Source organism: Macrobrachium rosenbergii, chromosome 44, assembly GCF_040412425.1.
Source record: "Macrobrachium rosenbergii isolate ZJJX-2024 chromosome 44, ASM4041242v1, whole genome shotgun sequence".
Taxonomy (NCBI): domain Eukaryota; kingdom Metazoa; phylum Arthropoda; class Malacostraca; order Decapoda; family Palaemonidae; genus Macrobrachium; species Macrobrachium rosenbergii.
This window is the reverse complement of record NC_089784.1, coordinates 20,505,618-20,527,898: the sequence shown is the minus strand read 5'-3', so window position 1 is coordinate 20,527,898 and position 22,281 is coordinate 20,505,618. Positions and strand designations below refer to the sequence as shown.

General features: G+C 34.1%; 1 protein-coding gene across 4 annotated transcripts in view; it reads right to left on the bottom strand.

Moving 5' to 3' along the window:
* Positions 1–6,895: 6,895 nt before the first annotated feature.
* Positions 6,896–22,281, bottom strand: part of LOC136829388 (uncharacterized) — a 105,031-nt gene continuing 89,645 nt past the window's right edge. For 3 of the 4 annotated variants that reach the window (XM_067087876.1, XM_067087873.1, XM_067087874.1), the window contains 4 exons: positions 12,189–12,357; positions 11,191–11,278; positions 9,946–10,126; positions 6,896–9,313 (listed from right to left, as the gene is read on the bottom strand). In XM_067087876.1, coding sequence (XP_066943977.1) covers positions 7,708–9,313; positions 9,946–10,126; positions 11,191–11,278; positions 12,189–12,341 — 2,028 coding nt within the window. In that variant the 5' untranslated portion in view covers positions 12,342–12,357 and the 3' untranslated portion in view covers positions 6,896–7,707. Of the gene's footprint in view, positions 9,314–9,945; positions 10,127–11,190; positions 11,279–12,188; positions 12,358–18,088; positions 18,237–22,281 lie in introns of those variants that run through there. The other variant, XM_067087875.1, reaches the window with a different exon arrangement.

The following is a 22,281-nucleotide window of genomic DNA, read 5'->3' as shown; positions in this document are numbered from 1 at the left end:
ACGAAAATAGCGAAGTAGAATCACCCAGGAAAAACATTTCCTTTTAAAAGAGGAATTTTCTTTTCTGAATGGCGCTGAGGTGAAAAACAACGGCATCATCTCCAAAGTTTATAATTCCAAAAAGGTATAATCCGCGGAGTTTATAATCCTTTAAGACTATAATCCTCAGGTTCATAATCCTCCAAAAGACAGTGGCGGATTATGGGGATATATAGTGAATGATTTGGGGGGGGCCACTAATTTTACTTAAGAGAATATGCAGAAGCATTATTTATATATATAATTATATATATATATATATATATATATATATATATATATATATATATATATATATATATATATATATATATATATATCCATATAATCTGATGTTTGTTCCACAAGTGATTTTCATATACTCACAAATATTAATATCTAATTTACACTACCTATAACTTCTTTTAGGAATAATTTGAGTCATTAAAAGAATAATATGTGATTGTGTGTTGATGATTTATATATTATATATATATCCATTGGGTCATTGCTGTCGGTATGGAAATCATAAACAGTTAGCTTATATAGGTTATATATATATATATATCAGAAATTTATTTCTGTTATGATTATATATATATATAATGAATGAAATGTTGTCCATTGGGTCATTGCTGAGTCGGGAAGTTGGGGAAAACACTGGTATGCAGTTAGCTTGCCCAGGTAATATAGGTTACTTCTTTTAGACTTATATGGGTAACGCCCTTGCTTTCCATATATGAGTATATTTCTGTTATATATATATATATAATCGAATGAAATCCATATATATATATATAGTTATATATATGCAGTTGCTCTCAGGTTCCGACTTCTTTTATATATATATATGATATATAGATGATCCCGACGTGATATATATATATATATATATATATATATATATATATATTATCTCTGTGTTATATATATATATATATATAATTTATATATAAAGGAATAATTTGAGTCATTAAAAGTGCTGGTTATATATATATATATATATATATATATATATATATATATATATATATATATATATTGACGATTTATCGCTAAAACTTACGATATTTTATGTTGTAGAGTTGGAGGAAGTAATGTAACAACTTCTGTGGCAGCAGGACATAAACACAAAAACTATTGTACTACTATTTAAAAACTAATTGTCTAAAAATTTTATTTACAAGTAGTTCGTTCAGTTTGTACATCCCGGGGCTGCTGTAGATCAAATCTACACGATTTTTCGTTGTGATACATGACTCAACATTGTTTCTTTTAGTGATGTCTTTACAGAAAATGATCTCTTTACCCTTTTTCCAGTTGATGGCGAGGTTGCATTCATTCATATGCTTAATTAAACAACTTGCAGTATTCCTTGTTCTGACACATTTATGTCGTTTTCATCTGTTTCGAGATCCTTGCCACTCTGACCCACGTACTTTGTATTACACTGATTGCAAGAGATCTCATTTAAGCAACCATTCTTCTGTAGAGGGGAATTCCTGATTAAAATGTTCTTAAGACATACATACTTCTTAAAAATGACATTGTTGAATCATGTACCATAGAGAAAAGTCGTGTAGATGTGATCAACAGCAGCCCTATGATGTACAAACTGGACGAACTACTTACAAATAACATTTGTAGACAGTTTTTAGATAGTAGTACGGCAGTTTTTATGTTTACGTATTGCTGCCACAGAGGTGTCTTTGTGACAAATAATGATTTTTTGTATCACTTGACCCTGAGGAGGTGTGAAAAAACACAGAAAGAGCTAAGCCAACTCTTTTTTTCATTCCTTCCTATGTGTATATATATATATATATATATATATATATATATATATATATATATATATATATATATATATATTATATATATATATATATATATATATATATATATATACTGTATATGTATAACATATATATATATATATATATATATATATATATATATATATATATATATATATATATATATATATATATATATATATATATATATATATATATATATATATATATATATATATATATATATATATATATATATATATATATATATATATAATTATATTCAAAGCGCCAGAAAGGTGAATAATAACCTACAGTACAATTGTTGCAGACACCACTTAAATAATCCATAAGGACGACACACACTGCATAATTTCCATGCATCTCGAAAAATGCTTTTAAATGGAAAAGCGATGAAAAGTGGTTAAGTTTAAGCGAAAAACATCAAACAGTTTAAAAGTTGATAGAAAGCCGCCCCTAAGGATCTCCTCCACCCCAGCTACCATAAAGTATCCTCCAAGGAGGTTGGCAGCTGAGGATGGAAGGTTCCAGTGCTCGAAGTTCCTTTTTCTGTGAGTTTTTATTTATATGAAATTTATATGAATATGATAAGAAACGATTGTTTCATAATATTATTATTGCCTTGCATTTTTTATAAACTGTTTTAGTTCCTCTTTGGGCGGGTGGGTTCCGTTCTCAGCTAGAACTCGGCTGGCCGACGGTTCGAATCTCCGACCGGCCAATGAAGAATAAGAGAAATTTATTTCTGGTGACAGAAATTCATTTCTCGCTATAATGTGGTTCGGATTCCACAATAAGCTGTAGGTCCCGTTGCTAGGTAACCAATTGGTTCTTAACCACGTAAGATAAATCTAATCCTTCGGGCCAGCCCTAGGAGAGCTGTTAATCAGCTCAGTGGTCTGGTTAAACTAAGGTATACTTAACTTTAACTTTTTATAAACTGTATTATAACTTACGATATTATTAGGTCTGTTATTAGTTGAAAAAGTGCATTCATTAGATTTACATTTTTTTATTAAAACGGATCTTTCCTCCTTCTGAACAAAAGCTTTATTTTAAGTTAGCAATAGGAGTATTTAATACAGTTGTTTAAAAGGAAAAGCTGTATCTGGTATGATTCATTTTCCAATGTGGCCCATTTCATGATCAAAAATGGCACATTTGAGAAATGCTTAGTCAACATCAAGAATATTTTATCTTTAGTGGTCGCATGAGCCTTGTAATATGAACTTAAAAAAAAAACACTAAAAGTTATTCTAAATTCTAAAAATTTTTCTATAAAATTCATGCATGTCAATGTTTCAGTGTTCAAGATCATGAAATTATTTTCTCTCTCTCTCTCTCTCTCTCTCTCTCTCTCTCTCTCTCTCTCTCTCTCTCTCTCTCTCTCTCTCTGTGTGTGTGGAAACTTTGTAATAAATATTACCGACTACTTTTGACATGCCCTAAAAGCTCCTTCCAAGCGAATTTTCATCAGATAAACAAAATCTCTGGCCACTTTGAAGCGAATTCTTTTTCACTTCAGAAAAGACGTTATTTTCGATAATGTCAAAGTGAAAACGAACGCTGTACTCTGCTTTCTAGAACCATTTTATCTTTACATTTGAAAAATTGGGATTTCAGTTACTTCTAAACGGAATAATGATAATTATGGTCCTGAGAAAAATTTTGCTTGACTAAACAAATAACCGTCTAACCAGAGATTTGTAGAAACATGAGAAAATGGAAATCATCAACCTTCCTTGGGCATTATTTTGTTGTAAACAAATATACATATTATTATATGTATTATAGATGTATAGGTCCAGTTTAAAAAAACGATACATTAACAAAATTATTAATTTTCCGAGTGTAAACATTACTTGCATGTATTGCAGGTAGTTTATAAGTCCTGTGGAGGAAGCAGTATCAAAGAGTTAATTTACTTGAAACTTTACTTTAGTGTCAATCTTTATTAATTGAATTTATTACCTTCTTTTTTTTTATTTTCAAAATTTTATACAGGATTTTTCTTTTGATTGTCTTTTCAAATTTTTATTTTCTTATCATTATCGCTATTTTCGATCTGCTTTTATGGTTGAATAATGAACTTGAGAGACCTGAAAGTTTGGTCATAAATTAACGTAAGTGGCACTAATTGCTTGTCCACATTTCCATTCTACTTTAGTTGTAATACTAACTCCATTCTTAATATGACAAAGTTACAGCAAAACGTAACCGTTATGAACATAATTTTATCTAGTTAAAAGACGCCCAAAAAGATGTTTTTGTTAGCACTAAATATTAGTTTTAGTTTTCTGTAAATGAAACTGTTGTGCCGGCTTCGCCTGTCCGTCCGCATTTTATACTGTCCGCACTTTTTTCTGTCCGCAGTTTTTCTATCCACCGTCAGATCTTAAAAACTACTAAGACTAGAGGGATGCAAATTGGTATGTTAATCATCCACGCTCCAATCATCAAACACACCAAATTGCAGCCCTCTAGCCTTAGTAGTTTTTATTTTATTTAAGGTTAAAGTTACCCATAATTGTGTTTCTGGCAACGATATAGGACAGGCCACCACTGGGCCGTGGTTAAAGTTTCATAGGCCCTGGCTCGTGCAGCATTATACTGTGACCACAGAAAGATAGTTCTATTTTCGGTGGCCTTGATTATACGCTGTGGCGGCTGCACAGAAAGGTCGATTGAGCCGAAAAAACTTCGGCGCATTTTTTATTTGTTTGTAATTTGATTGGACTCTCGCCCAGACAAATCTCAGTTGTTCATTTGCATTATGTAAAAAAAAAAAAAATTTTTAAACTAGCTCAGGATTTGATCAACCAAATTCACCCTTCACAGGAGTTTTAACAGTGAACAAACTGAAAAGAAAAAACTAATGGAAAGGACTGGCTAATGTTGCCAATGCTTAAACTGGAAACATTATCAACTAATATAAGTGACTGGTCATTATGAATTTTTTTTCTTCGTGACATAAGGCCTTCAAGTAAGGCTACGTGTTTTATTGACAGAAGGCACACCAGCCTGAGAACAATTAACAGTACCAGCTTCATTTTTGTTTTACCATGTAATGCTGTTCAGATCATTAATGTCCAAATAAATAAAATTTTCACGGCGTCTCTGTGTAATCCAGTGGTTTATTTTCCGAGGAGAAGATTGAGAGGAAGAAAAAGGAACTAAGGACTCTTTAAATTGTCAATAAAAATAAAACTAGAGTTCAGAGTAAAGCAGAGAATCGGAACCTTTGATGACTAAGAGCCAAGGTAAAGGTTCATATGCATCCGGTTCATTAAGGATAAAACAACGAGAACTAAGATACACATCACAAGCAAGAGTCAAAACTACTAGCATTGTTGAGGGAATATCTTAAGATCCTTTGGCAATTTGAGGGGATAGTGAGATTTTATTAATTTTCATGAAATAAGTATTTCATTAATTTTCATGGAATAATAACGAAATAGTTAAAAGGTATGAGAACAAAATATTATGAACTGATTCGCTCCTTTAGCAGTTTGTGGGGATAATGAGATTTCATTATTTTTCATGAATTAAGCAAATAACGAAGCATTTAAAAGGTATGAGAACAGAATATTATGAACTGGTTCGCAAGACAAGTAAATATCGCAACCACTTCCTCCAGAAACTGAATGAAAAAATAAGGCAGTGGTAATCGAGTAACAAGCCTCGATTCCCCTGAGTACTAAAGAAGCCGTCAAAGTTGGTCCACTAAAAAAAAAATTCTCTTGTTGAGCAACTGAGAACCAAATGAAAGGGATATCAGGGGAAAAATTAAAATGATCAGTCGTGTCATATGCGGGATGCGAAAGACTTCTGTCGATACAGATTATAAAAAAATGGAGTGTTTCAACTATAAACCTAAAGTACTACTAAGGAGTGAAATGAGGTTTCAGTAATGGTCTGTCTGTCTCCATAATGTGGTTCGGATTCTACAATAAGCTATAGGTCCCGTTGCTAGGTAACCAGTTGGTTCTTAGCCACGTAAAATAAATCTAATCCTTCGGGCCAGCCGTAGGAGAGCTGTTAAACAGCTCAGTGGTCTGGTTAAACTAAGATATACTTAGTCGACAAGTACGTCAGCAAAATCAGCTCCGTCATCATTTGGTGTTTACATAACTTTCAAATGGTAAAAAATGTCTCATTTCTGCTGCCACGAACAAATTCAAACTTAGTACAGTATAAAATAAGGACCGATTACTGTATGATAGTGGTAAACAATCACCGGCTCTTCTTTTTCCACTACGATATTATATCGTCTCTTCCCGTCACAAAGTTTAGCTGTCTTTTAACAGAAATCCACAGTTGTATATAAATTTCAGTAAGCTTTTACAGGAAATCCACAGTTGTATATAAATTTTAGTAAGCTTTTACAATAAGTCTTTTCACAGTTTACTGCATACAACTTCCACTCTTAACGTCTCTGCATTACTCTTAAGGTTGTCAAAGTTTTCAAGGCGTATGTATCATTCATAAAGCCTTCCAGTTAACAAGATTTTCTAAATTATTTCTCCTGCAGTTAACTTCATACCTAAACTACTTAACCACCACCTAAACTAAGACCTTACACTTGAAAATAAAATCCCTCACCTGGCTCATCTCCCTACTAACGACCATAAGATCCGTGCCTTTATCTCAAGATATCATGTTTCACCATCTCCCATTAGCATTTCATGAATAAATAACTCTCCTTATGGATCTTCGATCAAGTCATTTTACATCTACTGTTTTCTCCATCACTTAGATTGAACTTTCCTTTGGGTTCTATTTTTCATCCATTTATGTAAGCATTCACGAAACGGAAAACAGTTCCCTCCAATTCCTGAAAGGTCAAGTATTCACGAAATGCAATTTATCTTAAAACGCAATACATTACATCACGATTGGAAACATGCTTAAATTATGACATACTTCAGTTACCTACAAGCTTAACTGTAAACTTCAGTTACCTACAAGTTTAACTTTATGCCTCTTTGTATGGCCTCACGTACTAAAACTGATTAATTCCACATTGCTATAGACCTTTGTTGGGTAGAAAGACAATCATCAAATACAAAAACATCAATTAGTTTAATATAAATCATACGAAGTACATGTAGTTTCATATGTAAAATGCCTCTGGAGTAAGTCCATCACTTACACTTGTACACATACAATACTAACAATTACTGCGTAAAGACACAGCCATATACAACACTAGTCACGTTCAGATCCATCACTTATGTCTGAAGTCAGCTAATACTACAGTATTAATCTGTATTTAACGAGAGATCTATCTATAGAAATACATAGAAATCAGATCATACAAATATTATTTTGATGCTACAGTAATATCCTTATCAATAAACATATCTGTTTGTAACATTATCAAGAGAATAGCTCTTGGATTGTGAATAGTGATGAACAGTGAATCATCGCAAATGATATGTTATTTTTCATGATTACTACAACCTCAAAAATATATAACAAATTGTAACTATGAACATGCAAAGCTTATCACAAGCTGAATCAATTAACAATAATATAATGTCTGCATAAAAAAATACTACTTATATGGTCACTACTCTAAGTCTACAGTTTCTACAGAAAAAAAAAAATCCAAGAAACTAACATCACTGGTGACATGAAGTTAATTTATGTAATCAGTGAGTACTCAAGAACGTGATAAAATGAAAAATTTTATATTATCAATATCTTGACTTTTTCCAGGTAAAAATAAGTCTTTTATTTATACAAAGTTCAGGTAAAACACTATATATCTCAGGGCAGTAAAGGAACAAAATGCTTAAAGTCTGTCTGAATCCACTCATTAGATTTCATCATTTTCAAGAGATTATAGTATTCATTTTACCAGGAATCTTCAACAACCATTAATCACTTCGATATGTCTGTTACAGATGATTGGTTCATGTTTGGAAACATGACTTTCATTGATAGTATTTAGACTTTCATTTATGTAACCTTGCTTGCTCAAGGTAGAGACAATCTCTGCAGCGTTAATGTATCCATTTTCTTTTGGTGATTTTATACCCTCTTCAGCTCTGGCTAGATGGTCATCAGATTTCTCTTTCTGGATCTCAATACGTTCGGTTTTGTTGACATGACCAACTTCAACTTCACTTTCCTTCGGAGGTTTTTCGACTTCCTTCTTAGAAAGGACACTTCCTAACTGTTCGGCAGGTATTGTGACAGTGCTTTCTGTATTGCATACAGATGCTTTTAGAGGAGCAGATGGCTCTTGTACTGTGCCATATTGAGCTATGTTGCCAATGTATGTGACTAGATTATTGAAGAACTGTGAGGCAGCGTCATCTGTCATCTTAGTTGTGTAGTAATCAACAGAGATCATGAATTGGTCCCTAAATGTGTGGAACACCAAAGTAAAAGGATTACCTGTAAGCTCACTGGAAACTGAACGGAGAAGATCCGTTATTTCAACAGGCCCATCATACGTTCCTGGAAGAAGATGCTTCAGGTTTCCCATGTTAGTACTGATCATATGGTTGTCAGTTCGGTTTTTACGGCCACGTTTAGTCAGCTCATAGTTCGCATGAAGCAAAATGGTCGATGGCCTAAACAAGGGAGCATTCTTGATGGGAGCATAATGCACGTTCAAGCTGTCGTTGAGATTCTTGTGAAACACTTTCACCAAAGACCAGAACTGTTCTTTGCTCTTCGCTGCACTGCTTGGAATCATCATTTCTTTTTCTTCAAGAGATATGTGGCATCCAGGGGCATCTTTCATTTCAGCAGGGAAATATCTCCTCATGTTGATGCAGTTCACAGTATTTATCCTTGCTGCATCTACTCTGTACTTTGCTCGCTGCTTAACCGTTTGTAGCAAAGCCAAGTTAGCTGTTGCCATGATACAGGAGTGAACCGTGACTCCAGCAGCTTTGCAGTGACGTATCAGTTCCTTAGTTTCACCAACTGTGAAATTTGACCTCAAAATCTTTGTAACTGCTACTTTCGTTTGAGGCTGTACCAGTGCCCCTCCAAAGTACAGTTTGCTACTGTAGTCCCTGATGATTGCATCAAACATCTTGGCCCAAAAGTACCTGAAAACGTAATACCAGTCCTTTTTTGACATGAGAGAGTCGCACTTTGCTGAAATAACAGGACGCAATGGAACCTCGTACACTCGTCCAGTCATGGAGGCATTAAGGAACTCCATGGTGTCCCGACAGAAGGTCATGTTTGTGTGTCCATCAGTGATGCAGTGGTGAGCAGTGATGATCAGAACAGCTCGATGAAGGTTGTCTTCAGGAGATTCCTGGGGCATAGGAACCAGTCGAGCTCCCCAAAGTGGACCTTTGATCATATTGTACTGCTTGTGAAGTAACATATAGAAAACTGCCATAACATCTGCTTCTATTACTTCGAAATCGCACACATACTCGTCCATTCTTTTGAACCATGGTCTCATTCCTCTCCATTCTACGCAGACATGCAGTACTTGAGTCTTCCTGAAAGTTAAAAAAAGATTAATAACTTGAGGGAAAAATTATTAATAAAATATTCTGACACAGGAAAAAAAATGAATGACTGGCACCAAGCTCCACTGCATAAGAAAACAACAGGAAGTTTAGCGGGTTAGCTGAATAGATAGACAATACCGTTCTCCGAGTTGTTTATGTAACCTTGCAACAACTAGCCAGTTAATGACTTTTATATCCCTCTAGGGCGTAGGAAAAGTCTGATTAAGAAAATTAACCAAAAACACCTTTCAATGATTTAATACCGATTTCCATACAATAAGAGAAAATTAACCAAAAACACCTTTCAATGATTTAATACCTATGTCCTTACAATAACTAAGAGAAAATCAACCAAAAACACCTTTCAATGATTTAATACCTATTTCCTTACAATAACTAAGAGAAAATCAACCAAAAACACCTTTCAATGATTTAATACCTATTTCATTACAATAACTAAGAGAATATTAACCAAAAACACCTTTCAATGATTTAATACCTATGTCCTTAAAATAACTAAGAGAAAATTAACCAAAAACACCTTTCAATGATTTAATACCTATTTCATTACAATAACTAATGTAACTGAATGAAAATGGAACAAAGTATTGAAAACTTACAGTCCAACTTGATAGACTGCTTTCTTTACTTCCTCTGGATCAATTGGCTCCTTGGAGGTCAACCAAATGGCTTGCGTAGTATTGAGACTTCCATACTCTCCTCCTATTTCCATGAAAGTTTCAAGGTTCCCTAAAGGTCTAATCCATTCTCCTGGTGCTGGCATTATGAGGCTTGGCTCATCTGCAAAATTAAATCCTGATTAAGAACCTTCGTTATTTTCAATTACATGTCTTGACTTACGAATTTCAAAATCAATTCTCATGCATTTTTTTTAGTCTAGCTAAGGAGCAAACTGCAAAGCAAATTAGGTCGCAAGTTAGGTAGTCTAATAGGATTTTCACAATTAACATCTCTAGTTGTTTACAGCATATTTGAATAACCTGTGACAGCAAGTAAGTTTGTTGTTAGAATTTCAGGAACGTAATGATGGTAATACTTACGGCTATAGAGCTGACAATCAAGTTCTTTGCAGAAATATGTTCTTATTCAACCAATGGTCGTTCAAAGCAAATTACTTTTCAAACTTGTCCATGAAGCTATTTTACCAAACAGTACATTTTAAACCCATGTGCCCAGTGCCTCATATCGGTTAATGTAATGTACTTGTAACCAAAAGCTGATGCACAGTACATGTATAGTTGCGATTAAAAGCGGATGCGCAATAATGAATAATCTCATGAAGGCATTGTAAATTTAAGTAGTATGGATATGCTGGATAGATAAAATTAGTAGAAGGTATTGAAGGTAAACTAAGGATTGAGGATAGAGTACTAGAAAATTCCATCCTTTCGGATAATTTTTTTAAATAAAAATAAACAAGAATTATGAGTATTCTCATATATTATCGCATATATTACATCTAAGGCGTTAATTTAACGTTAAAGTAAGACTTTCTAGGGAGTATATTTCCCTACAACTGGTTACACGTTTACTGAAAATCTGTACAAATATTAAGCCTTTAAGTACCGTACATTAAATTCATGGTATGCCACTTAATATTAATCGTTAAACTGGCAGTGAAAATAATTATCTTATGAATGTAATTCCTGCTCAGCGGGGTGAGGAATCCCTTATAGTGGGTATTCCTTTTTTAATGTTGACATGCGAAGGTCTAAGTAAGCTACATGCATTGAAAGCCTAAGAGATACTCAAATATCCATGGACAATATTAACTCGTCAAATGATGTCATCAAAGAGTGATCATCATATATGGCGTTTTAGAAGAAAATACTTGAGTGACTTACTTGTCTTAGTTGATTCCTCTGGGTAAGCAGGAGTCGTCTTGCAGCCCTTTGATGAGCGACGGTTAGAATCCAGGTAATAAGCCATTATCTGTAAAGGTAATCACCTACAGTGACAAGCCGAGACTTCAGACACTTACTCTATTAGAAAAACCTCACGTTACTTTTGAATGACGACTGATAACACTGAAGTAAAAAAATATATTCATTTCTTAGGTGATGGTCTAACTATATCTGTTAGTTGTAAAATGCAAAACACTTTAGGGTCATATTTGGTTCCTTTTAATCTTGTATCAGTATCTCAATGAGCGGGACATGACAGAATATTAATTCATTATTAACTAGCTTTTCAAACTTTCATTTTGAATTGAAGGCTCGAGGTTTTCCATTTGAAAAAAATGTTTTGAAATGTTTTAAAGGGCTGTGAACAGATCAGGTAGCGTAAATCTACTGATTAACTCTGACAGACCTGGAATATGACCAGAGATATACTTGGACACAACATTCAAGGATGAATTAAAGTAACTTTGCGAAGGAGTATTATCAAATTAAGGGTTATTTTTGGAGGCCCTCCTACATTCTATCAGAGTGGCTTTGATAATTTTGCCACAGGTCCTTGTCAGCTTTATTGTAAAGTCTCCTTGACTAGTTCTTTGTCATAACTTTTTTGAGAGGTCTCATTTTTTCTTAAAAGTCTCAAATTTTCACATATTTTTGGAATACTTAAGCCTACATGAGTCCTTGCCATAAGGCAGCCTCTAAACCCATAATTGTTTAGTGTTGTGACGTGTTGAAGGGGTACAAGGAGACTGGTGTGGACCTCTTGATTTGCACAAATCAGCATACGTCATCTGGGTGTCATATTCTCAAAAGTCCATTTTTCCAGTACCTATGTTTCCATCTATTACAATACTCTACTTAGCTGACAATGTGGACTGAGCTAAGTCTCAAAGCATCCTTACCTAGAATTCTCAAGATTACCCTCATTAAATGTTGCTTACCAAACAGAAGCAAGTCCCGGCAAGATAAAAAGCTAGCAGAAACGGATGAACGGCTGCCGAAGGCGTGTCACTTAACGATGAATGGTTATTTGTTCGCTCGATTAGATTAGGTGGTGTCTGAACCATAACAGAGCCAACAGAGTGCACAATCATCTTAGCAAAACATCAACTGCAAAGACAGAGAAAAGTATTTTAGTACAAAGATACTAATTAGTATCAGGATACATGAAATATGTCAGAAAGAGAAGTAACTAATTTTAACAAGATAACTGTCACACACTGAAATTGCTTGGACGCCCTGTAGGGTAACCAATGTTAATTTAGAAATTGTGAATTAATGAAGATAAAATCCAGCTCATTTGATGACAACCTAAAATAATGTTCTAATCAGAATGTAGGACGTAAATGTGGCACTATCCTTTCCTTTAAGGAATTAAGCATATTTGTGTTTCTGTATACTCGTATATTATCTATGCATTTGTGTTTATTAGAAAACTTATGTTTGGCACGCAGCGAAACATTTGAGCCTTCATTTTGAAGTTTTTTAAAATTATTCCTGCTTTTGAACAATCTTCTGTAACTGCTTTCCTATTTTGAGAGGAATTAAATTATATACATAATATATATATATATATATATATATATATATATATATATATATATATATATATATATATATATATATATATATAAAATATATACATATATACATATACATATATATATATATATACATATATATATATATATATATATATATATATATATATATATATATATATATATATATATATATATATATATATATATATATATCAAGTTGTCTCTTTAATTAGCTAGTTACAATGAAAGACGTCTCTAAATAACTGCATAAATTTCACTCAAAATCCCAAACATTCAAGTAAAACCGTCACCCCTTATTATAATCAGCTTCTTTTAAGCAAAAAAACACCTCGGCAAATGCTCAGAATTTCGTATTTTTGGACGGGTTAGAACTTTTCTTCGCATTTTTAACAAAACAGAGTTTTCATTACAAAAATTTAAACTCTTAATTGCCTCGAACCTTTGCCAGACTTATTTGATGTTTTTTTTTTTTTTTTAAAAAAAGTGCTTATCATTATCATTCTAGTCCCCTCACCCTTCCAATTTCTTGCTATGTGTCCTTCCATTGATTACAGACCTTCCATTTTTCCACGATAGAATGTTATAGTGTTGTTTACTGAACTATAAAAATGAGAGAGAGAGAGAATATTGTTAACTGAAAAATAAATGAGAGAGAGAGAGAGAGAGAGAGAGAGAGAGAGAGAGAGAGAGAGAGAGAGAGAGAGAGAGAGAGAGACTTCTTTGTATAAAAGTCTATTCATGGGTTATATCGCACGTTCAGAATTCATAACAGAACAATGACTGATAGAGAGAGTGAGTGAGTTTCAACGTAAGGCCTTATGTATAGTTACAACACGTTCAGAACTCACAGCAAGAAAATTATTCTCCATAACCGTGACAAAGTTGCTTCCACAAGGAATCATTATGAAAGTCATATAAAAAAGATACTATCCTACAGGAAACGTGTTCCAGTAATTTTCCAATAGCCGAATTAAACCTGAAATAACAAGGCTGCATTGAGAGAGACCTACATTTTCCAGACTAATAATTCAATATTATCTCCCATTAATCATCCTGTAATACCGACAATCCATTAATTTATTTAGCATGTTCGTTTTAACAGTGAAACAAATGCATTCCATGCACGCTAGCGCTGGGTAGCACTATTTTTTTTTTTTTTTTTTTTTGCAAAAGACAGACGGACAATTTTGTTCTATTTGTCAACTTCTCTCTTCCGTAATTTAAAAATCATTCTCCTATTACTAAAAGCTTTGTAGTGGTAAACAGCTTTAACTAAAACTACTGGGCAGAGAGCTGAAGAACGCCATAGCCTAATAAAAAAAAATGCTGTAACAAAAACAACACTGAATAAAAAACAAAACTACAAGATATTCAAGTAAGCCTGTTCGAGCAGGGTCGAGGTATACTATCTTTATGGGGCGATTTTCTGTGAAGGATATCTGGTTTAGCTGATCTGGAAAAAGAGCCTTTGGATCAGCCCAAGATCTATGTCTGCTAAATTCAGGGAAAATAAAAGACGAAATCACTTAATCGGTTAACCCATTCCAAATTCCGGAACAAGGCAAGATGTTCCCCCGTCTAACAAGTTCAGTAAAACGCTTTGGTAAAATTAAGCATTCCCTAAACATTTTCGTTTTTTTTTTTTTTTTTTTTGTACCGTTTATGTACAGTGCTTACCACCGAAGATTTTAGAGTAACCTTCATGCGCTAATAACCAGGTACACCCATTATTTTCCCTAACTAGTTAAACAGCTTTTACCGTATATGGAAGCGTTTTTGTAATATATATATATATATATATATATATATATATATATATATATATATATATATATATATATATATATATATATATATATATATATATATATATATATATAATATATATATATATATATATATATATATATATATATATATATATATATATATATATATATATATATATATATTTATATATATATATATAGTATATATTTTTTTAATTTTACACCACCTCAATCTGAATTTATCTCAAGGACAAGATATTTATGGCTTTTAAACAGAAATTTATTTTCCTTGCCAACATTTCCTAGAGAAACTTCTAATAATGAAGCAAACAGCACTCTTTCTTCACAACCGTCGTGCCATTGAGAATAATGATCATTCTTGTTATCACAGGGCTTAGAAGGCATTAGAAATACGTAGCAGAAAATATTGCAGACAAAATAATGGGGGCTTATCTCAGTTCAAGCTCTCATATTTTCAAGTTTTTAACTGCATTCGTCTAACAGCCTTTCATCAGGAGAAATGTCGGAATTATGTCGCTGAAGTCACGTTGCAAAATTGTTTTTAAATCATGACGACAGTCAGGTTTCATTTAGGGAATGACACTAATTCGGTTGAAGGTATGTGTGCCCTTATTTTTCAGTCAAGTCGGACAGATGATTATGTCGCTTACAGTAGCATTTGTCATTTTCGATCTCATAACATATAATTCAGTCAAAGCAGTGATGCATATCTGAATAATGTCTCTGGTTGATCCACTGGCTCATATAAACAAATATTCAAGTTATAAATTTTTTTTATTGCTGCATTATGCAGCTAATATTTCATCCCTTGTGGATTATCAATGAAAAACTGTGTAAATAAATTTGTAAAAATACTCTTTTAAGGTAATCCTGATACGATATCCCTGTTCATTCAGCTTGTTCACAAAACCAATTTATCCCTTCTGTTCCAGATTTAAATTCGTGTTCATTTCCCTGGGGTTTTTGAGATGATAAAAAATATCAGTGCTGTTCGCGGGTCCTGTTTTATTTTTCTTGTTGTAAAGGACACACTCGCAAAGTTGCAATTTTGTGTAATAATCATTTGGGGGGGGGAGAGTTCTGAAAACGGAATTAACACGTTGAGCTCCGTAATGATCAGTAGAACTAAATTTCGGACAATATTTAAACTCTCTTACATCCTTGACGCAAATCTCAATTGTTGAAAATATTCCAAGAATAAAAGAATCATACCCCAAACTAGTTTTCGTCGATCTTATAATCTGGAAGTTAGAACATTGCGTCATTTAAATGACTGCGCCAACATTACCATGCAATCGAACGTAACTTGTCTTTCCAGTTCTTAAGAGCTATCAGAAGGAAATAAATTAATCTTTGCAAGTCCCAGTAACTGTAACAGCAGCATATTTTAAAAAAATAGTCTAATTTCAAATAATGAAAAATAGTCTAATTTCAAATAATGAAGAGAGTTTAAGATGCTGCATAGCCAAAATCAGCGGTAAACACTCCTTATCATTGTCTGTGGTGATGGATAAATCTTTATTGAAGAATTATCCATGACGACGTATTCCCTACTGCTGAAACTTCTATACTCCTATGAGTATTTGTAGTTACAGTATTCTTATTTTATAAGAGATACTTGATGACATTTTTACTGCAAAAATGTATTATTTCTGCCTCTTCCTCCTTTATCTGCTGTACTATGGAACAAGATGGTTCCAGGCCAGAAGCATTTTCCAAAATAAGCAAGTGCTTCTCACCAAGGGAAAGACCACGTCCATGTTCTCATGCAACAACAACAAAAAACAAAAGCATGCCAGCTTTTCCTCCTCCTTTTCCCCACCGAACTTTCTCCGGAATTACAAATGACTCTTCCCTTTAATGACTGCATCACTTAATTCAGTTTTTCCGCGCTAATGGGTTTTAATGCAGGCAAGATCATTTTATTCCCCCTCTCCTTCTCCAACCTCTTTACGGATGGACTCTCGCTATCCCCATCTTTCAAGTCCAGACGTTTTGTTTGATATTAAGCTTATTTCCTTCTCCACCTGGATTACAGGTATTCTCGCGCTGAATGAAAATATACCAAGTGCGTTTACTCTGAAAGAGTGATTCCTCCAATCGTTATTTCCCATTTTCCAAACCCCAGTGAAGTTTGGGAAAATATTCAAATTCTTACGAAGTTGGAGCTTAAACGTATGCCGCCATCAAATATTCAAGGGTTCTTCACAGGAATGAGAATACCAGTTTTCCAAACAATTTCCACTTGCCTCATAACGGGAGCCGCTCTGCATTATGTAGAAGTGTCTTTTTTGAAAACTCTGGCATTGCTTGCAATTTTTATTATAATGAACAATTTGATTCATTACTGGAAAGGTTTTTATCTTTTTATCCTTATTCTTCATCAGAACCTTTTTGGAAAGCCTAAAATGGATTATTTTTTATATGGATTGTTTTTTTATCTGAATTAAACTGAGATATGCAATGTTGTTCGATCAGTAGTGGTTAAAATTTATAATACGATTTGGGAAACGAACGATAATTCATTACTTATGCTAATAATCATGAATCATAACGTGTACTTGCATTTTATTTTAATTTCTCGCCATCTGCTGGAATTCAGCGTAACAGTTATCTGATGTTAGTTACAAAACGTTTCATGCACCGTGATATGTGACTGTCCACACGCGTAAGTATTAGCGGAAGGCACTTTCGATGCTATAATTAGGTCGTTAATGTCAGTAAAGATCATGGTAAAAGTTCGCTTCCGGTCAGAACTCCAATTCCACATGAGGGCTGGTACTAAAGTGATTCATCTACCCTTTTTTCCTTGTGTTTAGTACTAGCCCCCGGGGGGGCGGGGGCAAATATATTTCGCCGTGTTTAGTACTAGCCCCTGGGAGATCAAATGTCCCTAAGTGCATTCCGCAAAATTGAAACTTAGAAAAAATCCCTCAATCAGTTACATGTATTTTATTTTTTATTGTGATAAATATTAGTTTGCAAGAATTGTGTATATGGATCATTTCTTTCATTTTATGATGAAGATTCGAAATGTAAAATAAAAAACCGAATAGGGATATTCGGACCGGAAACGAACATTATCCAAGATCATCACCGAATCGGCCCGTGAAGAATTACTATACAGAAGGCTTTATCCGCAACACTGAATTTCGAAGAGGCCGACAAAACAGGTGTGATTTTCTTAAATAAAAAATCAGCGAAGATACTAACGTAACACATTTTTCTGAACGATGGCTATTGCAATTCAGAGGAAAGAGAGGAGACGGTAATGCATTCGTTAAGGAGCGGCTAATTTAAAAAAAAAACGCCTTAAGAGGAAACGAAGATTCACTTTAGCCTTCGTAGTATCCTGGATATTGGTCCATTAAGAAAGCACTTTTACCCTCTTGAATACAAGACGGCCTGCATAAACGAGACCTTAAACGAACGAAACGGACATTCGTCCGCCCAAAAGTCCCAACAAATAGCGGCACGGAACATTACCTTTCTCTTAACCGAAAAATAAACAGAAAGAACGGAGAATGGAGAAGTTGTATTTCCCTCCCGCGAACCAATATGTAACTACACCAGAATGCCAGGATAACAACTAACATACTCGAGCCTCTGCTCCATGTTTATGTACCGAGCGAAACGGGGTCAGAGGTAGACTCCATCTTACCGTCGTTTACTTTGTTAACGAGGTAGTTCGCGATCTAATTTACTTAGGAAGATGATAAACAAAGCCGAGGGAGTCCAGAGGTTTAAATGTAATTTAAATTTCCTTCCGTGGATCCCGGAAACGGTTAAACATCCTGTGTAAACTTGCGATGGCAAACGAGCTGTCATTGATATTGTTGGAAGTCTCATCGCCGCCGAGATCAGCGTAATGTCAGTTCGTCCATGAAATGTTATCGTTCGGGCTTTGTTTTGCGTTTACTTCGTCTCTCGTGCACTTTACTGGTCACGAATTACACGAGATTTATTATCGGAGATATGAAAACTAATAGCTTGAAGAGGTTGCTTGAAATTAATCTCTGCGATAATGATCTGTTCATTTTTCACCATTGGTATCTCATGTTCTATAAAATACGTTATTCTTACGATATCATATTCAGTTAACGAATGTGCTGGCTTACACGAAGACTGGAGTGCAAAAATAATCTTATAACTCATCAAAATGCAGAAAAATGCAAGTAATTTGTTTATTTAAATGTATTTTCCATTATCAGCTTAGTTAATGGCTGCCTGTCATCTCTATGGCAGTATTCGATACTTGAAGAATGGCAGTCTCCCAGGAAGTACTAACGGCCTGAGACCCTAGTGCTCTTTATCTGAGGTCATAGAAGCACTCAGGAGAGTTCTGGAGCCCTTGTAGTAGGATATGTTCCTCAGTGGCACAAAGAAACCGCTTCTTTTAAGTACTGATTTCACTACCTCTGTGGGCAATGGGGGTTATTTATTCCCAGCTGAACGAGGTGGAACAATAGTGAAACATATTCACCTTGGGGAACTTAACAAATGCAGGCTAGTTCAAAATGAAAGGAAATCTGTGAGAAAGAATGTGCTTAAAAGATGAAATAAATGGATAGCATAGAGTTTGCGCGTGTTTGAAAGGATCTTGCCACCAGATGTTTCGTAATATAAGAAATGTCAAAGCATATATAAAGGCGTTCAGCTCATTGCAAAGGAGGCTTTCATGCAGTATTATGAAACGACACAAGCTATTTTTTTACACTGAATACTCATGTGCGATTCAGCATTTTAAGTGTAAATTTGGCTGCGCCTGTTGCCATGCATTTAAGGGACTATGTGTGGATGTGTTCTTTTAATATTAAATTTTCTTGCTATAACAATTTTACCATTACGGGAAGGCTTGACTTCGATTGACAAAGGAACCAAGCAACCTGACTCTTTTCACAAATATTCTCCTCTTACCTTTTTTAATTGTGGAACAATGTAATCTAAGTTCATTAAATTTATTTTATAGTTACTTTATTTTTACTCAGTAATTTTTATTTGCAAAGTTTAGTTTTTCTGATATCACCTGCGTAATCTTGCGATGCCTGTCTACTATTCATATTACTGCTTATGAATTTGCTCTGTATTTAAAAATCTTTTTTTAATCTAGATTGAAAATCTGATGCATCCTTTTGTTTGCTTCCACTTTCTATATTTAATGTGGAATGAATCCTCCCATTAATTGAGACCTCTAATACTCAACCTTCCAAATCTTCGAATTCCCAATTTCAACTCTTTTTGAGCCACGTTTTTTATTCCTGAAACCTTGAAATCTATGTTTTACTTTCACAAAGTGATAGGTCCATCACTTCTTTCCGGCGCCAGACTCCCCACCCCTCTCTCTCTCTCTCTCTCTCTCTCTCTCTCTCTCTCTCTCTCTCTCTCTCTCTCTCTCTGCTGAATACGAATGCCAAATCTTTCGTATCGTCTACCTTTGCAATATAAATAAACAGTATTTCGGTTTTATAATGAAAAGTAATTACCTTATATATACTTTTCAGTCATAATATTAAAGGATCATTAATGTACTCAGTCCAGTGTAATAAGCTTATGCTTTCATAATTGAATTTTACACTATTTTTTTCTTTAGCAAATATCAAGGTTCTCTGCAATACTATTTTAAATAATTGGAGGGCCCTGTGCCACTTACAAATCAGCTTGCAGTTATTACAAAACAGTCAAAAAATCAAATAATGAAGTAGTATCCACGTGGTATAGTCTTCGTTCTGATATAAAACATATCGAAGTCCAATAGATTTATTCATGGTGATATCAGAGAATATTATTGTATAGTTTATACTGCATTTTATTTACATAACAAAATGCTATAGTTTTAATTTTAAGAAAACTGATACTCCCTGCCACTGACATAAGATTGAAATTGCCATAAGATTAAATTTATTATTAGCATAATTACTGCCACAACCTCCATTACTGCTACTACTTCTTCTACTACAGCTGCTACTAATATACCATTTAATAAGAAAGCATTAAAAGAAAAGACTGCTTAAATCTTTAGTTTTCCACAAGGTGGAAAACCCTTTAGTGGCAGTAATTCTGAAGATTGTCTTTCAATGTCTACTTTTCTCAAAACAACAGATTTCTTCAAGTGCATTCATAAAGATTCCCAACCCTCGCCCTCAAAAAATGAATGAGAAGGACGTAGTCTTGTCCACCTTCCTTAGCAGACAATACAGAGAGAGAGAGAGAGAGAGAGAGAGAGAGAGAGAGAGAGAGAGAGAGAGGGAGAGAGAGAGAGAGAGAGAGAATGGTTGTGGAGGGCTGATATTCTCAGAAAAGTTTTGTTCATTTCAGATCAAAGCGCTGGTGGAAATAGGTTCCGGTGAATTTCATTGCTGAATGGAAGCAGGATAATATTAATCAAACGAAATGCTTAAGAAATACATAATTTAAAATGGATAAGTAGCTCAATAAATAAATAAATAAACTTACAATAATAAATGCAGATAGGGAAGCTTGATTGTTTTGATTTAAATCAAGAGGAAAAAATCAAATGGAGGCTTTTATTGACCAATACCTCAATGGGTCACTCATCTGAAAGTGAGATTTAACAACTGAAGATGGGATGGAATTATAATATTTTGCTGTCTATGGCCCCAAACCGATTAAAAAACCTAAAATATCTTTGCAGTGAATAAATCAGAAAATCTCCTTTTACTAAAATAACCAGTTGCATGGCAAATACTTTAAATATTAAAATTGCCAAAATCCTCGTATTTCGTATTATCGGGATCAGCAAGTTCATTCAACGTGCCCTTGGCAATACGTTCCTTGCAAACAGAATATATAATACAATATTCGTGTAGAATATAATTATATGCACTTGTGGCAGTGTTGTTCGTTTACGTAAACCTTACAGTACATAGTATCCATTATAGGGAGGAAATCCTTAGTTTAATGACGCTGTAAACCATCACATAACTCTTCTGAACCTCCGTAGTTAATGTTATTATTCCTTATTCAAAATAGTTACAGATTTCTGTTTGCCAACCAACTAGGTGACAAATTTAATGTCCTTGAAAACATTCAGAGGCTATTTTTGTACAGATCTTTGTATGCCTGGAAGAATCTCTTGCACTTGAGATGCTATTATCTGCATATTAATTACAAGTATGCCTAGGAGAGGTCACCTTTGTTGAAGGAGGCTTAGTCGAGTTCTTAGTCTGTTTTTTTTTTTTTTTTTAAGTCTGGTTTTCCCGTTTGTTAGCTTTGCTTAAATATGCTACGTAGTGCGTCAATGTGGCTGTCCCAAGTTGCACTTACAACGGAAGGAAACTTGCGAAAGACTAAAAAAGTATTCGCATGGAGTAATTTATGCGCGAGGCATAATTATGGAAATTGGCAATAAGAAAACCATTGTGTAAATTCAAATAGCCAACGATATTACGTAAAGTCGAAGTTGATCGTGTAGAAAAATTTACAGGAGTGGCTGCATTACGTAAAAAGTTGGCCGAGCATAAATAAGAAAATGTCTTTTGGGGAGAACTAGAATGTGGATTCGGAAAGAAAATGCAAATGGCTAATTTAGTAAACGTTATTTGCAATTCCAACGGCCTCTGCCGGCTGGGAAAGAGGAATCCGAATTGTTGAGATAAAGTTATGGGAAAAAGTTCGAACAGCCATTGCGTCCAAAGAAGGGGTGAGAGGTATGGTCTTCT